The sequence below is a fragment of the Anastrepha ludens genome, chromosome 6 (genome assembly GCF_028408465.1).
Source record: "Anastrepha ludens isolate Willacy chromosome 6, idAnaLude1.1, whole genome shotgun sequence".
In the NCBI taxonomy this organism is placed as follows: domain Eukaryota; kingdom Metazoa; phylum Arthropoda; class Insecta; order Diptera; family Tephritidae; genus Anastrepha; species Anastrepha ludens.
The window spans coordinates 123,766,157-123,790,019 of NC_071502.1; the positions used below are offsets into that span (position 1 = coordinate 123,766,157).

The window sequence follows — 23,863 nt, forward strand, 5'->3', positions numbered from 1 at the left end:
ATTTAGAGAAATGTGCCAAAGACAGAAACTGGAATATATTAAGCATTCGCGACCAAAAATCAAAAAACTCCACAATAATACATAAAAGAAGCGCGAATTGAGAGTAAATTAATGTTAATTGCACTTTCGATTATTGTAAAACATAAGTGAAATTATTTAATAAATATAGCAGAGAATTTCCTTATCAACCACTACACACACATATCATCAGTTTCCATGGAGGCAAACACAATGCATTCTCTGCGACTACCGCGACACAAACCAAGTACTGTTTCATACACCGAAATAGAAACCAAAACGTTACGCAAGCAACATATCAAATTAAGTTGAATTTTTCAACACAACAACAAAACACACCGAAGACATATCCCAATCAAATGAATTTGCTCTGCTAAACAACCCAAAGGCAGACCAACTAATTTCGCCACACATCAAATGAAAGCCAAAATCAAAACAGAAACATCGCAGGCACTGACAATGAAAATGACACCAAAATGCAAACCATTGTTGTACAGAATTTGGCTTCTCCTCTTTGCTGTTTTCGCCATGCTGTCGAGTAGTCACATCAATTACGCTTTAGCTGTAGTAACAGTGCAACTGAGTGGCCAGCAACAAAATATTGTTCAAAATATTGCACCAGCTGCAGGAGATGTGGCTGAGTTAATGAGACATGCAAAAGCAAACGATGGAAATGAGTTTAATGAGCAAGTCGTGGGCGATATCAATGAACAATGGGGGGCGGCACCAGAAGGAGAGTCGGAAATGCGTTGGAAGGCCGCAACAGCAAGAAATTTCGAGATAGGAAATTATGCTGGCACGAAGATGAAAACACGAAAAGTGAAAACAGAGTCTATGCCCAAGGAAATTATTAAAAGCACAGAAGTGAAGCGGGAAGAGAAGGGAGAAATTCCAATTAAAATTAAAAAAGTAAATGAACAAAGTGCGACTGATTACTTGGATGAACGCGGCAATAAATGGCTAGCAGGGTCTCTGAAAATTGGCAGGACTCCTAAATATGCGGAGGAAGAGCAAAACGAGTCACATCTTTGCAAACAACACAAAGCTCCGCATCATTTACGCCGGCAGCAAACTGAAAAACGCTCGCTGCATAACTCGCGGCAGCATGAGCCCCAAAAATATCAGCATACGCACCTGCAGCGGCATAGAGTGAAACACTTAAGGCAACAATTGAAAAGACAACAACACCAACACAAACAACATCGTAAAAATACAAAAAATTTAAGAACTATTTATACCGCAATGGACCTGCAGTACTCGCGACCGCAACAACAGCGTTATGAATACAACCTCCAACAACAACAAGACGGTGCCTCAAAAGCACCTAAACTCCTGCAGCAACTGGCACAATATCTTGGACAACCTGATGAAATGGAAATGAATAACACAAAGCGCGTTGCGAGTAGATTTCCTGCTTCACAGCTTGCTGCGCTCGATTGGCTCTATCCCAATGATGAACCCAGTAATGCCGATATGCCACTCTTGGATTCTGGTATTGTGAGCAAGCAATGGAATGAAATCGTAGCCAATTCATGGACAACGAATGATGAAGGCAGTGTGGGCCTTGCGCCTCCAAGTATGCAGCCCAATAATTACACCACCCAGGCTATGGCAACGATTCAACTCGCACAGCCAGCAGAACTAATACAGGAAATAGACAGCTCTGCGGCAAACCAACTGCAAAAGACACTGGCAGAGCAACAGGCAAATCAGCAACAACGTCAACATCATCATCACAAACATGCGGAATCACTAAATAACCGGCTCAAGCAAAGAGCAGTGACAGCAACCACAGCAGCATCCTCCGAACTTAACACCAGATCGGTCACTGTGCTGCCCCTTGCGGCATCCGGTGCCGATGTACCGTTAATACCCACGCACGCTACACATAACTTCTACGCTGATTCCCATAGGAAGCAAAACTATGTAACCGACCTGGAGTTGCATGCAGCTCCGCGTTCGGGTCGCAATCGTGGCCGTCACGTTACATTGTCCACACCTCTACTGCCGCACAGCACATTACACAATACCTTCCTCATGGGCGGGACAGGTGCCGGTGGAGGTGGTGGCAAAGTATTTCGTTCGCTGCCCGATACCGAAGATTTCAATTATGAACAACATCTTCACCGCATGTTGGCAGCACAACCGCAAAGGCATTGGCCAGTCAAACGTGAAGCTATAGTCGAAGGCGATGTGATACTTGGCGGTCTAATGATGGTGCACTCACGCGAGGACACCATTATGTGCGGACCCATAATGCCCCAGGGTGGCATACAGGCATTGGAGGCAATGCTTTATACCATAGATCGTATAAATGAGGCAAGCTTGTTGCCGAATATAACCTTAGGCGCGCACATTTTGGACGATTGTGACAAGGACTCGTATGGACTGGAGATGGCGGTGGACTTTATAAAAGGTAAGTTAATGATTTTTAAATAGTTTTAGGGAAATATTTACATTTTTGCATTGAAGAAGTAATTTAAAGTTAGAATTGACAATGAGAATATACTATTTTTTATTTATATAAATATAATTGCCACTGAAATAACGGTATAGCTGTCTGCTAGTCCGCATTGAATTGATGCATAACGACCCTACATCGTCGGCATTTTCTGAGTTTTATAAGTTTGATGTAGCGTAAATTTATAAAATTAAAAAAAATAACTAAATAAAAAAATTTAGTGCTACTAAAATAAATTTAATTTACAAAAAATAAGTATGTATTTACTGCTCATTTTTAATTAAAAGTCTTAGACTACGCTTGACTAAATTCCCAATTTATTATTGTCTCTTTTTCGCCAGCTTCTCAAAACAAGTACTTTTTAAGTGAAATTTTTTTTATTATAAAATTCCGCCGAAAATTTGCCGCTTTAAAATTGCCTTTTTGTTCAACAAGCTGCATGTGGCGTCGTAAACTGATGTTGTTCTTATTCACAGTTATGTCACTGATTTATTAAATTGCCGTATTCTTATCTGCTCATACGGCCATGTCAATGAAATTCAGCGAATTGGAAAATTATATTATGTATTGAAGTGTATATGTCTATTGAATTACTTGTCTGCTGCCGGAGAGGTGGTGGTGCTGCAAACAAGAGACTAAGAAAATAAATTCCCTACATTAAATACAAATTGCCTGGTTGGAAAAACTTGAATTCCAATCGCTCATTTTGCTTATTAAAAAGTTTGTATATTTGTGCAATCTGTGGAAACGCTCATCACTCCACAATGACATCTGTAGAAGCTGCGTTAATGAAATAAAACCAGAATCTGTAAATAATCTCCCCAGTTTTGGCGACTCCAAATATTTTTTTATACAAGACTAAAAACGGTTTCCATGCTATATCAGGGGATTGGGTGTATACTTTGTTTAATCTTTATTTCCAATTTATTAAAATTTCAGTCAGAGATGTAGAGAAAAAATGCGAGCACAGGTTAAAAGCGGTTGAGCTGAGTTCCCCGATGTTTTTCCAATACTTTGCATTTTTCCACAAAACAAATTTTGCCAACGCTTCTTAACCTTTTTATCAAAGTTAACCGGGCATGATACCCGAAATGACGAAAACAGTTTGTACTAACAGCTGTCGTTGTTGGCATTCAATAACAAATGTCCGACTATATTTCTGCCAAAAAAAACTCCTTAAAAAACCATCTGTCGTTCGTAGGCTGCATAAAACTATAAGTCAATCCATTTGTGGAAAACATCACAACGCACAACACATATAGGAAAAGTAGCTCAGCCAAACACCAAATAAAGGGTGTAAGCGCCAATTAGTTTAATAAAAATTGCTTCTTTTACCCTCTGCACCAAAAAATGCATACATCACTGTAGTCAAAACCTCCCTAATGTGAGCATAAATCAGCTGTTACCCGAAAGGAGATGTTATTCGCTCTAAGACAGCGCTGCAGGAGCTTAAGTTTTTAAATGTGTAATATCTGCAGCCAAACGTTATATTCTTATTTTATTGAATATAAAAAATTTTTAAATATAAAAAATTATTATAAATTTAAAATTATATGTGCCTCTCTACATCATTAATTAAAAAACAAACTCTAACTAATTCCACCCTTGAAGCCCACTGGAAACTTCACACCCATAATGACTAATTCTTCTCATACTATTATTATTGTAAAAGCATACAAAATTTCACATACTTTTTTGAGGAATACTGCTGAAGTGGGAAAGGGTCGCAACCTCTCCGCTTTACAATGGCTAATAAAGATCATTTGCCGCTAATTTCCATGCAGCAAATCACTGCATTTGTAGCTCTCCTATTGGCTGAGCAAAATATTTGATAACTAAAGTGTCTGCATATTTAGTTTCTTTACTGTGATTCCACAAAATATGAAATCGAATATTTCTAGCACTTGAGTGCGAACATCATGCGAATATGTATAGTAGGTGTAGGCAAATGTATGTATGTTATGTCAAATATTTGTAGAAATATGATGCCAGGACATGCTTATAAATATGTACCGGTATGTGTAGCACATGGAGCATACTCGCCCTGCTTATATTCACTTGCCAAATAACTGATAACACCCACAGCATTTCATAAGCATCCATACATATAATATTTGCCCACAAGCACATCAACAAAGAAATAAGGTGCGCATACATAAGCGAAAAAGTGTATGTGTGTATTTGAATTTATGTTTGTGAATTTATGCTATACCCATTGGCATTTCGCCATGATTGAGCTTATTTTATTATTGGCCTAACTAATAAGTGATGACAAGTCTGCGCAGTTATTCAACACAACTGATCACCCACGCGCTCTTCTCTGCACGGGCTGCCGTTGCTGCTATGTTGTCTTCTACGAAAACGTATAAAGTTCGTTGGTGTAAGCTGAATCGCTGAATTCATTAATCGCCTTAGTTTATTGCCAACCAGAGTGAGAAATTGTCTTTATTGCCTTTTGTGTACATCGACTACGCAGTGGCCGTACAAGTTACTATTTTTTGTTTTTGTTACGCATAAACGGACGGTTTGTATGTAGTTTGCATGTTTCAGCCGCCCATATAGCATTTTCTCTATATTACAAATAAATTCCATTTTCAATATTTAAGTACACATGTCTCAACATACTCCAACAATGGAGGTGGCTTGTAATTATAGGCAATAGCCGTAGCATAAGCAAGAATATGCCCAAATGGAAATCGACAGCCAATTCAGCGATTTTCGATTTCTAAGTACAAAAATGTAAATACAAAATTTCAAATTTTCACAATTTTTGTTCATTTTGTATCCTTTTTTGCATATAACGAGAAAATGCAAAGCAGCGTCAGGAAAAAAATTACCAAAAATAACTAGAGATGCTTTCCATTTCAATTCAACCGGGCTATTCGGGTCATGTTCTTCGATTTCGATGTAACTTAAATATGTTGCTCTCTGGTCGAAATAATGAGACACGTATTTTTTTGTTCGCCCGAAAAAATTTTTTTTCAAGAGTTATCGGCAATTTTGTTTTTCGCCTCAAACTCGATTTTTTTTAATTATATAAGAAAAAATTTTTTTTAAATGCCCATAACTTAGTCAAAAATGAACCGATTTTAATAATTCTGGGTTCAAAATGATCGTAATTACTTGCACAAGCGACTTCATGTAGAAACAATTGCAAAAAAGTAGTTGAAAATTTTTTATTTAGCAAAAAAGAAAAAAAATTTAAATTTTTTCAAAATTCAATATTTCAAAAAGTGTATTTTTTTTTTTTTTATAACTTTTTCCGAATCAAAAAAACATCTCAAACTTTAATTGAGCTGCATGCCTAGTAGCTAAAGTGAGTTGTTTTTGAGTAATGAATTTTTGAGTAAACACCCTGTTTCGCACTTTTTGTTTTTTGCAAAATAAAAAATTTTCAACTACTTTTTTGCAACTATTTCTAAATGAAGTCACTCGTGTAAGTAATTACGATTATTTTGAACCCAGAATCATTCAAATCGGCTTATTTTTGTCTAAGTTATGAGCAATTAAAAAATTTTCTTATATAGATTCTTTCCATTTCAATTCAAAAGGGCTATTCGGGACATGTTCTTCGATTTCGATGTAACTCAAATATGTTGCTCTCTGGTCAAAATAATGAGACACGTATTTTTTTGTTCGCCCGAAAAAAAATTTTTTCAAGAGTTATCGGCAATTTTGTTTTTCGCCTCAAACTCGATTTTTTTTAATTATATAAGAAAAAATTTTTTTTAAATGCCCATAACTTAGTCAAAAATTAACCGATTTTAATAATTTTGGGTTCAAAATGATCGTCATTACTTACACGAGTGATTTCATGTAGAAATAGTTGCAAAAAAGTAGTTGAAAATTTTTTATTTTGCAAAAAACAAAAAGTGCGAAACAGGGTGTTTACTCAAAAATTCATTACTCAAAAACAACTCATTTTAGCTACTAGGCATGCAGCTCAATTAAAGTTTGAGATGTTTTTTTGATTTGGAAAAAGTTATAAAAAAAAAAAAAATACACTTTTTGAAATATTGAATTTTGAAAAAATTGTAATTTTTTTTCTTTTTTGCTAAATAAAAAATTTTCAACTACTTTTTTGCAATTGTTTCTACATGAAGTCGCTTGTGTAAGTAATTACGATCATTTTGAACCCAGAATTATTAAAAGCGGTTCATTTTTGACTAAGTTATGGGCATTTAAAAAAAATTTTTTCTTATATAATTAAAAAAAATCGAGTTTGAGGCGAAAAACAAAATTGCCGATAACTCTTGAAAAAAATTTTTTTCGGGCGAACAAAAAAATACGTGTCTCATTATTTTGACCAGAGAGCAACATATTTAAGTTACATCGAAATCGAAGAACATGACCCGAATAGCCCGGTTGAATTGAAATGGAAAGCATCTAGAATTTTGATCCTTTTCAAACTTGCACTTCATGGCGCTAAAATTCAATGGGCTATCTAAGTTTTCGTTCTAAATTCTGAATGAAAAATTTGAAGTCTTGATGGAAATCTGTGGAATATTTATAAATCTTCTACAAAAGACAAAATTTTGCTTTAAATGATATTTTTGTGGAACTAAAAATAAAAATAAAAAACTTATCACGTGTACTTCTGCTAGGAGTTTGGCCGAGCTCCTCATATTTTTGGTGTGCGTCTCATGTAGTTATGAAATTAGCTAACTAGAGGGTTTTCCAATAAGACGTGTTATTTGGGTATTCAAAGAAGAATTCAATTTTTTAACATAAATGATCGGATGTTTATTTCATTATAAAGAGGAAGGTATGCCGTTAATAGTGGAAAATAACATCAGGCAAATGACCACCACGACCCCGCTTACAGGACAATATCCTTTTCATGAAATTTTCCACAACCGAATTGCGAGGTGGCTGCCGTGTGTCCTCGATAGCTTTACGACTTCCATCTTTGAGGTCTTGAATCGACCCTGGGCTGTTGGCGTAGACCTTCTATTTCACGTGGCCCCAAAGAAAAAGTCACAAGGTGTTAAATCACAAGATCTCGGTGGCCAATTGTGATGACCTCTTCGAGAGATAACACGGTCCGGAAACTTTTCTCGCAAAAGATCAATGGTTTCGTTGCTTGTTTGGCACGTAGCACCATCTTGTTGAAAATAAACGTTGTCCAGATCATCTCTCGATAGCGCAATCCTATTCAAAATAGCACCTGTTATTGGAAAACCCTTTATTTATACAAAATTTATGTAAATTAAGTAAAAGCAAGGGAAGAAGAGTCAATACTGATCAAAATGTTCCGGTAGTTTGTTTGATGCTTGTAGGAAGTGCAAACTGAAATCTGCCTCTTCTTCACCCCAATAACATCTACAGAAATCGCTATGCAGTGGGCCATATCTACCTGTCTTATGATCTGTAGTTCTGTGCCTCGTTAATATTCCTGTAATGCATTTATTTTTGAACGCCTTAGTAAATTTCATCAAATCAGTAAGTGAATAGTGTACGCTGCAGGTGTCCACATTAGTTGACTTTCCGTTAGGAGCTGAAGTAATCTTCTCCTCAAGTTATAAAAGTAGGAATTGAAGATTATCCTTAATGTCTTTTCGTAATTTCAATTTGGTTTCAAAAGCTACGAAGAAGAAAAATTGGTAGGATAATAACAGACACTTTACTTCTAGAAAGTTTCAGGTTTTCCTACTTTTTCTTCTCCATTGGGTCACAGCACCACGTCTTCTAGGTGGTAAGTTTTCTAGCTGACTATGTGTGTGCGCTCATCTCGTGCGCCTTGCTTCGAACAAAGTTATCACTGTACGCTTGCGTGGGTAGATAAAATAGCAAACCCATTATTCATTTCTGCATCCTTCCGCTGCTGTGCGTTTCTGCGGTCAACGTTTTCCCAAATGCCATACCCTAGTTTAAACTAAATATTTATTACACTGCGTATATAAGTGCAAGTGTGCGTGTGCAGTAATTGCGATTACTGTTGAGTTGCGTCTATGTACAGCAAATTGCTGAACTAGCTGATCCTTGCTGTGGGACTTTGTATAGTTAATTTCCTTTTTATTGGCAACTGGGAGTTCGCTAGCTCACTCAGTGGCTTCTCTACCCATTTATTTCTGCAAAGGCACTGCTTTTGTTAGGATTCTCATTTTTTTACCTAACTTCAGTTAACTTAACCTGTAGGGTGTCGATTATTATTGTGGAGGTAAGTTGTTGTGGCCAAAACTCAAACTTTGTTTCATTAACTTAATTTTTTGTGTAAATTGTTTTACTAAGTTTTCTCGTTAGCTTTTTATTTTGTTATGTTTTCCTTTTGCATTGTGAGTTCCTGTTTCTTTGCGTTTATTTTTTTCTTTGCTTTTCTATTTTTTTATATCTCTTTACTTTTATTTATATCTATTTTTTCCATTTAATGTGAAATTAAGTTCGCCTAATGACCTCTGCACAATCACTGATACGCCATTTCAGACACATAAAAATGGGAGAGCAAATCAAGATTACACGAAAAAGGCAATCACGACAAGAATGAAGTAGCAAAGTTGGGGAAACAGTCCGCAAATAAGAAAAAGTTACACTTTTATGTGTACTTAACCACTTAGAATATTTGAACACTCACGAGGTGGCCTACGTAATTCACAGCTTTTGGTTTTTAAAATAGCGGAATAATTTAAATTTTTTCCCGTTGGAAATATTTGTAATAAAAGCTCATTGCAAGAAATTGATCCAAGTAATAGATTTTTTCTATACAACGCGCGTAAAAGTTTTGGTGTGCAACGTTGCGAATTCGAGAAAACGTGCTATCACTGGAAAAGTGATATTCTCGCCAGCTTCTCTTATTGAGTCATGGTGAAAAGACTTCAGATCAAACCAGACCAGTAACCGGCTCACAGCATATTTGCTGACGTCACCGGGGTCATGACAGCGTTTTGGTTACGAAAAACCTAACACACTGTCGGTGATATACGAAAAAAATTAAAACAATCTTCGCCAATGTTACTTGGTAGCCGTCTAAATAACGGCAGATATTTTTATGAGGAGCTTTTTCATGGCAGAAATACACTCAGAGATTTGCCATTGCCTGCCGAGGGGCGACCGCTATTAGAAAAAACTTTTTCTTAATTTTGGTGTTTCACCGAGATTCGAACCTACGTTCTCTCTTGATTCCGAAGGACAATCACGCACCAACCAATTCGGCTACGGCGGCCTGGTAATCTATTTTATCTCCTTATTCACTCCGCTAAGGAGCATATGGTTTCGGCAAGACTCTTCCATCGTACACGGTTCTGGGCTGTTGTTTTTGCGCCGTCCCATGTGACCCCCTTCGGCAGTTGCGAGCTCGTGCAACATCGACCTACTTCAAGTAATCTTTGGCCGACCGCGGCCGCTGCTTCCTTGCGGGTTCCAATCCATTGCCATTCTCGTAATGCCATCTGATGGTATTCTGAGCGTGTGACCTATCCATCGCCAACCATTACGTTTGATTTACCATAGTATGGGCTCCTCAGTCGTTTATCTCCACAGCACGTCGAGTAACATAGCTCATTTTATTTATTTTCACTTTACTTTTACATATATACATATAATCGTTGTTTTAGACACAAGATCCAGGAAAAATTAAAATTAATTTTCGTTTACTGTGAAAACCAGCTGAAGGCCTAGTGCTGTACTTTTCTTGCTATCTTTTGTATATTTATATGCTTAAAATAAAACATTATTCTTATTCTGGAAGGCAATTTGTTGAACCGGCAAAAACTCATACAGGAAGTCACATTAGTACTTTTCAGCCTTATCAACCGCAAGCAGGTTTTTTTTTGTTTTTGACGTGATAACGTCTTATAATTCGATGAAGCCGGCTGCATGCACCAAAAATGCGTCGCTATCTTGCTCATGCGTCGTTACCTTACTTGAACTGCGAGCGAGAGCGCGAAACGAACGACAAAGAAGCACAATCGGCCCCCGTGTTCGGCAACACTCGACATCTGGCTCTCCCCAATTGAGTAAGCATATATATGTATGTATATGCGCATATGTAGGTATATAAATTCACATACTTGTATTTGCATATGCCTTCTTCCTGTGTGCATGGTAATGAACCATTTCTCTGTTGAGAATAGGACAATGATAGAAAAAGTAGGAAATGAAAGGGAGTGTTTCGAGTGTAAAGTGTCTTGAAAAAGGCAAATCGATGATGGTGCCTCTTAGTGTTGTTGACTTATTAACGCCTGATGCACAATCGAAATTGAAGATATCTTTCATGAATTTGATAAATGTTTCGTAATTTTTCACGTTTGTGTAAATGTAACTTGATCAATTCCACTGCGATTCCATTTACCTCCTTCTCTATATCCATACAAAATATCTATCAAATAAATAAAATTAAAATTTTCAATTTCAATTCGACAAAAGTAAAATTTTTTTTTTTCCATTTTTCTTTATTTATTGAATCTTTCTTGTATAAGAAACTAACAATAAGTTTACAAATCTTATATACTAGAGTAATATGTTTCCTTGCCAGTGCTAAGAAACGAATTATTTGCTCAGATGAATATATATTTACATATATGATTAAATCGGTTGTGAATCTCCAATTCTTCATAGTTGGGAGCTGGAAAGGACAGACAAAAGTAAATGTCGCTGCTTTTTTACTGAAACTGAAACTAATAAAAAACTGAAATCTATTGACGGTGCACTTTATTAAACATCCATTGGCTACGTAAAGCGGTCGGCAGACCTGCATTTTCGCCGCGAAAAAAGCTCTTCATAAAAAACCACCCCCTGTTTAGGCAGCGTAAAACTGTAAGTCCCTTCCTTTGTTGAACACATCAAGACATATACTGACGAGGCGCGATGGATGTACGTGCGAATATATGCAAAATATCAAATTAAAAAACATATTTCCCCACGTCTGAAAGGTATTTACAACTAAATAAAATTGATTTTATGCGAGCACGACGTGCTCGTTATTATAGATGCAGGCACCAATATGTCAGAAATAAAAGTTTTGAAATACACAGCCCAAAGGCCACACAATATTCATGTTTCTCAGAAAAAGAATTTCACTGTAGACTTGACAAAGTATTCCCAATTTTCTAGAAATGCATTTTTTGCAGGCTTTTTAAGCTATGCTACTCGTATACCAACCGCTAACTGATGCAGCAAAATATATAAACACACATTTGTGCATCTATAAGTGTTTGGTATAGACTATCGCATAGAGATGAAGGGTACAGCCGACCATGGGAAGTCAGGCAAACAAATCTTCCTGCAATGCGAACACTATCAGCAAGCGATATTTGTTTGAGTATTTGTTGGTATAAGTACTATGTGTAGGTGTGTGGCTGTTGCTTTGAATAGATGAAAGAATACTCGTAAATGCATGACTTGTGACAATAGCAATGAATATTTCAACAATGGTCTACGGTAGAAAGTAAAAACAGAAGCAAAAGCACAGTCGAGCAAGAATGTCATGCCAGTCCAATGAAGTCTAGAATGGTATTTTCAAACATAATGTGTATTTTAGAGCAAAAATAGTCAAGCAATTTGAAGCTTGCAAGTAAAACTAAGTGTGCATAACGGTATATTTTTCTATCAAAATTACTCCATTTCACAACACACAGGTAAAGTAGCTGTACTGCTATGCATGGCATATTTTTGCTAACTTTTAGAAAATAATTTGAGTTGTTTTTAGTTAAAATACCTTGAATCACTGTAGCATACTTTAGGGCGTATGCAAAGCATCTGTTGAACTGAAACGGCAGGTTGGAATGGAAATTAATTATAACCATGTGGGCAAATATATCTAGCAAATGTGGCTGATAGATGAAAGACTTTCTTGTTTTTTTCTTTTTGAGCCAAAAAATTGCAAATGGGAAATGAGTGCTGCTGCATATAAACGAATTCTATTAGGAACATAATAAAAAAACAGGTCCTCAAACTCCATCTACCACACACACTCACAAGAGATGTGGGCACACACACACATGCAAGTATATGTATTCTGTTTGCTATCACTGCAGATGTCAGCCAAGCCTGTGGTATATTAAAAAAAAATCCACAACATCGGGGAGTACTTTTAATTACATTTGAGGTTGCACACAAACAATTTGCTCGACACAATGTGCCTCTCATGCATACTTCTGTGCATCTGTGTAATGGAAAACTAAGCACTTTAGCTACAACCAAATAGGCCTGCTCGTATAGAAGTAGTTTTTTAAGTAATTTATGTGCATTCACACATACATAGATATGTGCAAATAAGGGTTTCTTTTCTGGACGGGGAGGGCAAGCCAAGTTCAAGGCCGTCTTATCTTAGTCTACTGAACGCAGCTCTGGAAGTACCTCCGTAAGAAATTTACAATAAAAAAAAACACCCGTGTGCAAACTAATTTGGGCAGCTGCAACTCTTCCACTCGTATGCATTTTTGACTAAGGCTTATTTGACATTTTCTAATTCACTGCTGTAGGTAGTCACTTCGTATTTTAAGATTGTGGTATATTATTGTAAATTTCATTTTCGTGTTCTTGTTTTTTAATTACAGGATCCATTAGCAACATAGACGATGCAGAATATCATTGCAACAAAACGCAAGTGCGGAAAGTTATATCGGGGGTGGTGGGAGCTGCCTCATCGGTCACGTCCATACAAGTGGCGAATTTGCTGCGTCTTTTTCGAATACCACAGGTGAGTAGATGCAGAAAAGCTTTGTAAAGTAAATTAAAGCATCAATAATAGTTAATTTTGGTTGCATATAAGTAAAAAGAATAGGTTGCATAGAAATACGGCCTTAGTAAAAGTTGCAATCAAAAGACAAGTAGTTTCTAAAAGTATCTACAGAGCCCAGTCGGAACATTTCGGTGCTTCAAATTGATTGTTTTTTATTGTTTAGGCAAAGGGCTTTACTTCCACGCCACATTATAATGTGTTAGCTCAAATGAGCTTGACTGGCACTGCTGATCATCTTTTGGAAGTTTTTAAACAGACATTTACCCAATTTTTTTATTGAAATATTATACATTTTTAAATACATTTCATTCAATTTTACTTAGTTGCCACTACCAATTAATATGCATATTTTTATTAATTAGAATGCAACAGTATTACCGGAAATACATAAATATAAGGGAAAACAGCTCACAGATATTTTCGTGGCTTTTTTGCGAAAAGGGAGTATATGCAAAAAAAGCCACGAAAACGGGAGTATTTCAAAAAAAAACGAATTAAAGAAATTAAGTTGAAACATTGCTGCCAGGAATATTCATGCACCATCAACCATAAAACTGACAGCATCTTGTGCCAGCAGCTAATTCTTCCCAACTTCTTCCTTTTTCCCTGCCTTCCTTTCTTGTCAAGCCTGCAAATACTTTAGGGAAATTAAAAAGTAGATCTGGCACTTGGAAGCACGAATATTCTAATTTTCGTTATGAGCAGCTGTCCATTTCTTATGATTGAAAACACGACACAACATTGCAGGGAGTCCCCAAACCACAATAGGAATAAAATGTTTCAGATAAATAAATCAGAATTGTTATTCCCCAAGTGGCAAGTTGACAAACAAAGCAAAACAATTAAAAAATAAAACTAAGAATGAGCAGCGAAATATTTGAAAGCGGTGAATAAGTAGCGAGAATTTGTTAAAACTTTGTGCAGCAGGGAACCACTACGAGCCACCAAAAACAATTTCAACATGATAAACTGATCGCATAAGAAAAATAAAAAATATGCGCTAAGTCGTAAATATGCAATAAAGAATATGTATGTCAATATCTACACTTTCAGTACCATTTTTTCACACCAGCTGCCCGACACACATATCAGTGCATTGTATGCAGCTAAATTTTGCATTAATATCATATATGTAAATACATTCCTTAGTGCCCTACATACATATACTCGTATACACACATACACACTTGGCCCTACATACTTACACTGTCTACCAGCCACCACCGCAGAGTGAAAACGCAGTGGGATATAATAAAACTTTTGAATTTATTGCTCTCACACTGAGCGTAGCAAAATCTGATAAAAATGCTTACAACTGCATTAGTAACACACCCACACCAGCCCACACATACAAGTGCACATGCAGCACAAATGTTAACTGTCGTCAACATTGCTATTACTGCTACTCGCTATGTACTCTGTAGGTGGGCGAGAGCGTGGAAGATGAGCTCTCATTTTTGAAGGCATAGTCTAACCCAGGTTTTGTTGGTTTTACTTCTGTGTATGTGTGTGCGTTGACTAAATACGTGATATTTTAAGTGCTCTATGCGTTTTTTAATAATATGGAAACCAGTACCACTTGAATGCCTGAGGAAAAACAGTTTTCTTTCGTTGTCACAAACTGCAATTTCTTGCGGTGACAGGTTATTCATTCAATTCTTGTAATCGCATTTATTACGAGTCTTTCCTGGCAAGAAAACAACTGATAATTGACTAGTCAGCAGTCAGTTGGAGTGTTCCTTTCTGTAGCCATGATTGATTCCGCCAAGCACAACGTGCAAAAAATGACAATGTTATTTTCACTTCTATTTTTATCTTCATTTTTCTTCTTATTTTTGCACCATATGCTGAACTATTAGACTAATGCCAGATATGAGTCTTCTGGTTTTTGGCAATGAGTAGATCGCAATTCGAGCTAAGTGGAAGAGAACTAACACAAATTTGTCTAGTAAACTTTTGACAAAACAAAAAATTAATGAATTAAGTTTTAAGTGTCTTAATGCATTTTAAGTTTTATTGCCAATAGTCATCAGCGAGACAAGAAAATGCAAAGCCACTAAGAAAGAGCCGTCTCAAAATTCGGTTTACTATTTTTTACGAATTTAAGCTCATTTTCCAGCCTTTAAAATGAATTAATAACTTCCATATATAATATAGAGAAACGAAATTCTTTGGAAAAGCCTGGAAATTGTTTCGTGACTACCAGATGGGATATTTTTCTGAGGAAGACATAATTGTGAAGGTCACCCAAAACCTATGATCCGTTCCGATTAGAAAAAGAGAAATGATAGCTAATGAATGAATTCGAAATGCCAAAGTAGTTTCGCCAATATTACGGATTATTTTAACGGAAAACTCGAACTGACACTCACAAAGAGCGGCGTGTGTGTTTTATACAGGGCCCGCCATCTATCGTTACGGATTTGAAGTAGGTATTATTTGAAGAATGGTAACACTTAGCTGTCATCTGATTTGACAGAAAATTAGTTTTATTCTTCCGCTGACCGAAAATGGTTGTGTATACGCTCAAAAAACGCTGGGAAATATTGCGACATTACTTTGAAAATCATGGTAATGTTGCAGAATGTGTACGAAAATTACGTACGGCAATGGGAAGAAGAAAAGCACCGAATGAAGCATATGTGCGTTACTTTGCGAAAAAAGTAAGAGAAATTGAGTTGCTTATTGACAAACCAACGCGTGACCGACCAAAACCCGTGCGTACACCCGAAAATAATGCTGCTGTGGCCAAGAGTGTTCGTGAATCACCAGGAACATCAGTTCACCGTCGTTCTCAACAATTGGACATTTCGGAGACATAATTGAGACGAATTTTGCGTAAAGACCTTGGTATGACGCCGTATGGGATGGTGCATGGCTAGCCGAGGCAGACATATGAATGAAGTTGTGTTCCATCATTAACCGGAAGAATTTTACTTCAAAATAAAAAAAACCGTTTGGAAAAATATTGAGTAGTTTCTTTTTTATAGCATTTTTCATTCCGTAAAGTTATATGGCGGACCCTTTATAATACGTTTATCTTGCCGATTCATTCGCTTCTTCGTACCCAGATATACCCCTGGGACCCAAATTAGCCAAATACGATGATGCGTTCCTATCAGATTCAGTTTCTCGATACACTCAAGGGCCAGAGAGGGCATCAGCTCACAGCGTGACAGAGCCTTGAGTATCGCCTGACTGTTGCGCTCATTCGCTCAATTTTTTGGATTATAAAGACGCTTTTCTGCTTCAAAAAAGCTGCTGAATAACATTAGTAATCTCCGCTTGACAACCTGCGCTCTACTCCTGGAAGGATGGGCTATGCACCAACTCAGCGAACGCTGGGCAAGTACACGAACGTGTAGGGTCGCGAAGTCCTTCTGGCCACGTTTGGATAGGAGGCGCTCGAGGGATATCCTGGGGATGACAAAATGTCATCTCTCAAATTTCGTGGGCATCATCACAGGGCACTGTCCGCGAGGTACACATGCCGTGAGACTCGGAATTACTTCGAGTCCTTTTTGCGTCAGCTGTATGGAGGATGAGGTGGAATCATCTCAGCACCTGCTCCTAAGCTGCCCAGCCTTCGCGGGACTAAGATTCAAATATCTTGGTTCTCACTTCTTTTCTGCGCCTGCTGATATAGCAGGCGTTGATAACAAAAATCTGATGAACTACATCAGCAGCATAATGAGGTTATGCCGCCTTCTGTCAAGTTGGAACCATTTGTTTTTTCGATGTTTGTGTAAGCAGAATAAACTTTATTTGCTTGTGGGAAAGATTGTAGATATGTAGTTATTAGGGTGGCCCAAAACAAACAAAAAATGGTTGCTCTTGATTTCACAAATGATATTCTACGCTTTACTTAAAAACAAACTACAAACGAGCTACTTTTTTAAGTACCCTGAAAATTTACGTATTAACATTTTTCGAATTAATTTTGGCGGTTTTTAAATTCCCTATGAAATAAAGATAAAGTATTTTTTCTCTAAAAAAAACATACATTTTTGAACATTTGTGAAGGTAAACGAAAAGTGCAGATTGAATGTTACCGACTTATAAACATTTTATATAAAATTTACGATTTTTCTCAGGAGAATTTAGTGGTAATTTTCAAAGCTCACGTGTAAATTGTGAATCATCTTTTTGACGTGATAACGTCTTATAATTCGATTTAGCCGGCTGCACGCTCGAAAAAATGTGTCGTTACCTTGCTCATTTGTCGTTACCTTGCTCATTGCCGTTACCTTGAATGAACTGCAAGCGAAAGCGCGGAACGAACAAAGCAAACGAACGGCAACGTTCGACATCTTGCTCTCTACTTAAGTGAGCGTATATATGTATGTATATGCGCATATGTACATACATAAATTCACGTATTTGTATTTGCATATGCCTTCTTATTGATTATTATTAATTTGATTTACTTGAAGAATTTAAAATAAAACCAAGTTTGTTAATAATACCTGTTGTTTTAATGTTATTATTATTAATTTTTTTATTATATATGAAGGAAAAAATGTATGGTAATATTTACCACATACCTTATAAGATATGTTGTATACTAATATATGTATATAAACATGCATATACATATACAATTTCGCGCAATTTTCAAAAAGAACAAATCTATATGTAAAGATGCATACAAGTCATATGGACATATCAAATATACGAATCTATTCCGTACGCAAGCAAATGTAAGCTAATGTGCTTGAACTGCAAGCGAGAGCGCGGAACGAACGACAAAGAGCACAATCGGCCCCCGTGTTCGGCAACACTCGACATCTGGCTCTCCCCAATTGAGTAAGCATATATATGTATGTATATGCGCATATGTAGGTATATAAATTCACATACTTGTATTTGCATATGCCTTCTTCCTGTGTGCATGGTAATGAACCATTTCTCTGTTGAGAATAGGACAATGATAGAAAAAGTAGGAAATGAAAGGGAGTGTTTCGAGTGTAAAGTGTCTTGAAAAAGGCAAATCGATGATGGTGCCTCTTAGTGTTGTTGACTTATTAACGTCTGATGCACAATCGAAATTGAAGATATCTTTCATGAATTTGATAAATGTTTCGTAATTTTTCACGTTTGTGTAAATGTAACTTGATCAATTCCACTGCGATTCCATTTACCTCCTCCTCTATATCCATACAAAATATCTATCAAACAAATAAAATTAAAATGTTGTTTTAGAAATTGCAACCATTCCATCAATATTTTCTTATGACGTAGTCACGATAAACTATCGTCAGTAAACCGACTTTACAGACAACCTCTTTTTTTTTTAATAAATTTATTAGCTATGGTACTTCTAAAAATGTACATACGTTCACAACATGGCTGCCAAACTTTGCTGCCTCATTTCAATTTGTGAATTTGAAACGTGACATCGCTTTTTTCATCCTTCCTGTTTCACTCCTCTTGAGAGCATAGGGTCTCTACGAGGTTTTTCAATCTGACCCGGTTTCAGGCAGCTATTTTGCAGTGGTGCGGAGTATTAATCTTCTCCAAGAGTTTTTTGGGCGATCTCGATTTCTACTTCCTTGCGGGTTCCATACCAGCACCACCCTTGTTATGCTGTCAGGTGGCTTTCTTAATGAGTGGCCTATCTATGCCAATTTCCTTCTATTAATTTTGGATAAATCTCTCGATTCCCCTTAGTAGCAACTTTTAGGAATAATCAGAATAACATCAAAATAGTATTTTTTCTTGTTACTGTAAACGAAAAAAAACTTCTATGAGAATAAGAATTTAACAGCAGCGATAACTATTAGCCAATTAAATTGAGCATTATTCCTAAAAGTCCTCCTGCCGAACGAGGATTTGCGGAAAATGATGCTCAATGCTTATGCATTCTTACCATTAGCTTCTCTGCTACTTTCTATCCATCACTTCTTCCCCTACTATTTCTAAGCTCTCTAAGCTCCATCGCAATATTTAATTAACTCACCGGCTAACGGCTCAATGGCATTATATTGTTAGCCGTTAAACGCGTGCACTTTATTAAAAGTCGTCCGCAAATGCTTAACGATCACAGCTGCATACTTACAAGCCATACATACATAGAGTGTATTATTTATTTATAAGTATTAAATACTTTGCATTCGAACAATAAACTTCAATTATGACTTAATTGAATGCTTTTCGCGTGACTGCCACCGCAACGAAAAGAGCAAAAGTTGTGACAGAAAATCAATAGCAGTGCAGCAACGCAAAACAACAAAAATAAACACATAATAAGAAAAATCAATTAAAGTAATATAATATAATTGTGGAATGAATATACACTCTTTGTTTAACCAGCGAAACTCCCGCTCACAATCAGTGCCACAGTTTTCTCGTAGCACATTGATGTTATCACGTAGTGTGTGTGAGAGGATGTTGGCAGTTAAAGCAATCACAAAAATTGTACACTCGATTAAGCAGCCGCTGTGAATGGAGTACCGGCCAAAGTGTTGGCATTGAGTTCCGGTAGGTGCTCCCTGAAATAATGATTACTCGAATTTTTACAGCAACACGAAATGTCGATTAGTAGTCAGCAGGGTTTAATCTGAATAGAAAACATACTTTAAGGCCAAACACAAAATAAGAGAGCACTTAATCACTTAATTTGAAGAAAATTATTAGAATATCCAGAATTTAGCGAACTTTTTTAAATGACTTACAATTAGATTGAGATATTTATTGTATTTGACATGGGCCCTCATCGTGCAATGCCTCCAGTTCTGTGACCTCAAACCTATTCGTTTGCTTGCCTCGTTGCTTGTCTATCACACCTGAATCTTTACCTTAAGTCAGTAAATATATACCTACTTGGTATTTGTTGCCGTCTAAAACACTTAAAGCAGCATAAGTCTTCAGACACTTTTGCTGACCTTCACTCGCATTTTTTTATAATATTTGTTTTTTTATTTAAATAGTAAAATAAAATTTCCCGCAAATGTTGTTTCGTTGTCACCTAAGCTGAAAAGGTAGCAAAATATGTTCAATATGCAACGAAACTAAGTAAAAATACTTTTTCATGGCAATGAGGGACTGTGCAAGGCACGCGTAAATGAAAGTAATTTATACCTGTGGAAAGTGGCGGCATTCAAGCTGTGCTTCCTGGCATTTGCTCTCCAAAGATATTATTAGGCCAAGATTCTCATCAATTTGAGCTCTGAACCTTGAGCATCGTGAATTGAAGTCAAGACTCACGGCATCCAGGTCTACACAATAGGCAACAAAAACTGCAATACTTCCAATGTGGTCAATTTGGTCTATGTATACTCTTAATAAAAAAAGAAGAAGAATGCACTATTAACACACCAAGGTAAAGGAACTTTTCGTACCGTGAAGCCTCTAATAAAATGTGTGTAGTTGATATTCATGAAAACTCCGCAAAGTGAGAAGAACAAACCGCATTACGAAGTGCCTTTTCAAAGTAGTAACTATTTCATATAAATACATAAATAAATTTACCAAATGAGGCAAACAATTATCAAGAATTTGAACCAAAAATTTTGATTTCAAATTAAATTAAAAGAGCTATAAAACTGCATACCCAGAAAATTCTGCATAAAAAATTAGGAAAATTTATGGGAATTGGGCGAATTATTAAAAATGTTGCTCACAGTTTGCATTTTTTGATTTTATAAAAAAAATTAAAAATATAAAAAAAAGAAATTCAAATACATTTCCAAAAAAATGTAGTCAAAACATATGAATATGAATATGGCCTTATCACTCACTTTCTATCATAAGACAGCTTAGATATATATAACTCAAGGTGGGGCATAATTAATCAGCCTTTTTTTTAATAATTTTTTTACTATATTAAATAAAAAAAAAATAATTTGAGTAATGGAAATCTTCATTCTGACCTTTACGCGCATCATTTCTTATCTGTTTGCTACTGCAGCTGCCTATTTCACAAGTGTCAAATATGATTGACGTACGACGCCATTTACAAAAATTAAATAAATCTTCCGATAGGGTGACTAATTTTGGGACACCTTGTAGCCTGTGAAGATTAAAATTAAAGTAAATTTAAATTTTACATTGTTAAAAGTAAATAGGTATTGATATTTATGTGGTAAATTCAATTTGAAGTTCAAATAGACTACTGATTCACTATTAAAAAAAGTGTACAAAAATATGTTATCTTAATTTGAATTAAAACACAGTGTAAGGGAAATCACACTTTTCTAATTTTTGAATAGCAATAATGGTTTCACGCATATAATCACCAGAGAAGGTAAAGGAACAAAATTTCATTGCACTGTATCACCAACTTTCGACTAACACTAACTGATTTCCAGATGAGTAATAGTTGTTGACTCGTAGTCATACATCAATCGCATCAAAAAATTCCCACAAAGAATATTCCAAAGGAAGTCGAATTACATGAGCTTAGAGTCTAGTGTTCAAGTCCATTTTCATTATCATATTTGCAGTTTTTACAGAACAATAATCAAAAACCACTTTGATACCGCAGTATGGCATTTGATACGATTTTGCTGAAACCAAAAGCTTTCCATAACCTAATCCCGTCCTTTTGCAAAAACAGCATATTTGCCTTAGTACAAAATGGACCATAGGGGACTCTCACAGCTAACTTGAAGCATGAATTGGACTGAATAGGACATTTTTTTTAAAAAAAAAAGAGACACCTCTACTATACGTTGCTGCAATTGAGTCAAAGTACACTTATTTCCTTAACCAATGAGTGACATATATGAGGGTCCGTTACCCGTCGGTAATCACAAGCTGAGAACTTTTCTAACTCAGCAGTAATTGTGGAATTAAGTATTGACTATTGATAACTAATTGGCCGTATATAAGGCTTTATGGCCGAATTTCTTCCTGTTGGGAAAAGGGTCCTACAAACGCGCTGCATATAACTCTAACCTATCACCTAGCCAAAATCGAATTACTTCCACAATGATCTACAGCAATACTCTAATTTATCACTTTTTCTTACCATCAGGTTTCGTTCTTCTCCACCAGTCCCGAGCTAAGCAACAAACAACGCTTCGAGTATTTTTCACGCACCATACCCTCAGACCACTATCAAGTCAAGGCAATGGTAGAGATTGTGAAGCGCATGGGCTGGAGTTATGTCTCCATCATTTACGAGGAGAGCAACTATGGCATTAAGGTAAGTGATTAATGAGCGAAAAAAGCCTATATACAAAATATGTATATACATACCGAAAATAAAAAAAACCAAGACTCAAGCAGTAACTCAATAAAAACAGAAACGCTTAGTGACGGTGGCGTATACTTACCATGAGAACCTACAAACGCACAATTTTCAAAGTTTGTTAATTGCAATGGCTTATTTTATAAGTAACAAACATATTTGACGGCTTTTAATTTCCGCCTTCGATAGAGTAAACTTTGCACATTTGGCATCCGTCATTTAGAATTTCATCAAAGTAAGTAATACAACGTCAAAGCGTTTTTCGCACGCAATGAGGTTTATTTCACTGTTTGCAAATGGAAACAGTGTTAACACCAGCCAAAAAGATTTTATTGCAAGTTCTTCCAAACTTTGCCTCTGTTACATTAATTAAATCCGATAAGACAAGAGGTGACATGAACGCAACTGAAATGAAAATTGCAACACCCAGTTGCATTTTTACTGCGGCAAACTGGTTGGCGCGCTTATCCATTTCACTGGCCTAAATTCGGTGTTGTGTACCTAAAATAAATTGCCACTCTAAAAATTACTTGTATGGCTTTTTGGCTAACTCTTCCAAAGTAAACTATGTTGCGTTATACTCAAGTTGTTTTCGCAAATAGTAGCTGCACCACTACAGCTGCCGCCCATTTGCACTCCCCTCCACTGAAAGTTACAACAACTGTTTGAGTATTCCTTGGGCAGGTTGTGACAAATTTTAATGAGTATTTTACTGTTTACACTGCACTTTTTCGCTTTACGTGTGCCATGTGCCTTTTGTTACTGTCAGTAAGCGACAAAAGTTTTAAGAGATAATCATAAAATCATCGTACGCCTGCACCTGCAATTTGGCATTTATATTTTGTGCCTGTGAACGACTGCATATTTTTATGCAATGCAGGCATAACTTTATATCGCAAGTGCATTTTTTACTTTAAAATTCTACTTACTACTCCATTTTCCCAATGCAGGCTTTCGAGGAGCTGGAAGAGCTATTGGCACGACATAACATTTGCATAGCTGTTAAGGAGAAACTTGTCAAGGACTCTGGTGTTGCTGAAGAGATCGCCTATGACAATATCGTTCAAAAGTTGCTAACAAAGCCACGTGCACGAGGTAGGTAACTGTAACTATTTGTTAAAGTGGCTTGGGAAGAAAGTATGCAGGTGTCACTACTCTTACATACAAATGTAGGTTAAATTGAATTTTTAATTCAGTAAGTGAAAAATACATTGAACTCAAAGGTAGAAAATTAAAAAAGTGCTTTAAGGGACATATGTATGTGCCTATTGTGGCAGAACACGTCTAGTATAACCATCTTGGTTAAGATGCTCTTCGTCTAGATGCTCTACCATATAATAGCTTTAATTGCGCAAAAGGGAGAAAGGAAATATTGCCAAAGTATATACCAGCGTCTTTCAAAACAAGCGCCCAGATATTTTTTTAAAATAAATGTGAAAAAATTTAGATTATTAGTTTAAATCTAGAGGTTTTTTACGTTTGAGCCTTCGTTTCCATTTTGTATTATCGTTAA

The 23,863-nt window shown here is 36.3% G+C and overlaps 1 protein-coding gene across 1 annotated transcript in view; it reads left to right on the forward strand.

Annotated features, from left to right (window-relative positions):
- The first annotated feature begins 546 nt into the window (after positions 1–546).
- Positions 547–23,863, forward strand: part of LOC128867287 (metabotropic glutamate receptor 2) — a 70,142-nt gene continuing 46,825 nt past the window's right edge. Inside the window, exons 1-5 of the mRNA XM_054108396.1 lie at positions 547–1,167; positions 1,273–2,434; positions 12,973–13,115; positions 22,135–22,305; positions 23,301–23,445. Of these exons, the coding sequence (XP_053964371.1) occupies positions 547–1,167; positions 1,273–2,434; positions 12,973–13,115; positions 22,135–22,305; positions 23,301–23,445 (2,242 nt within the window). The remainder of the gene's footprint in view (positions 1,168–1,272; positions 2,435–12,972; positions 13,116–22,134; positions 22,306–23,300; positions 23,446–23,863) is intronic.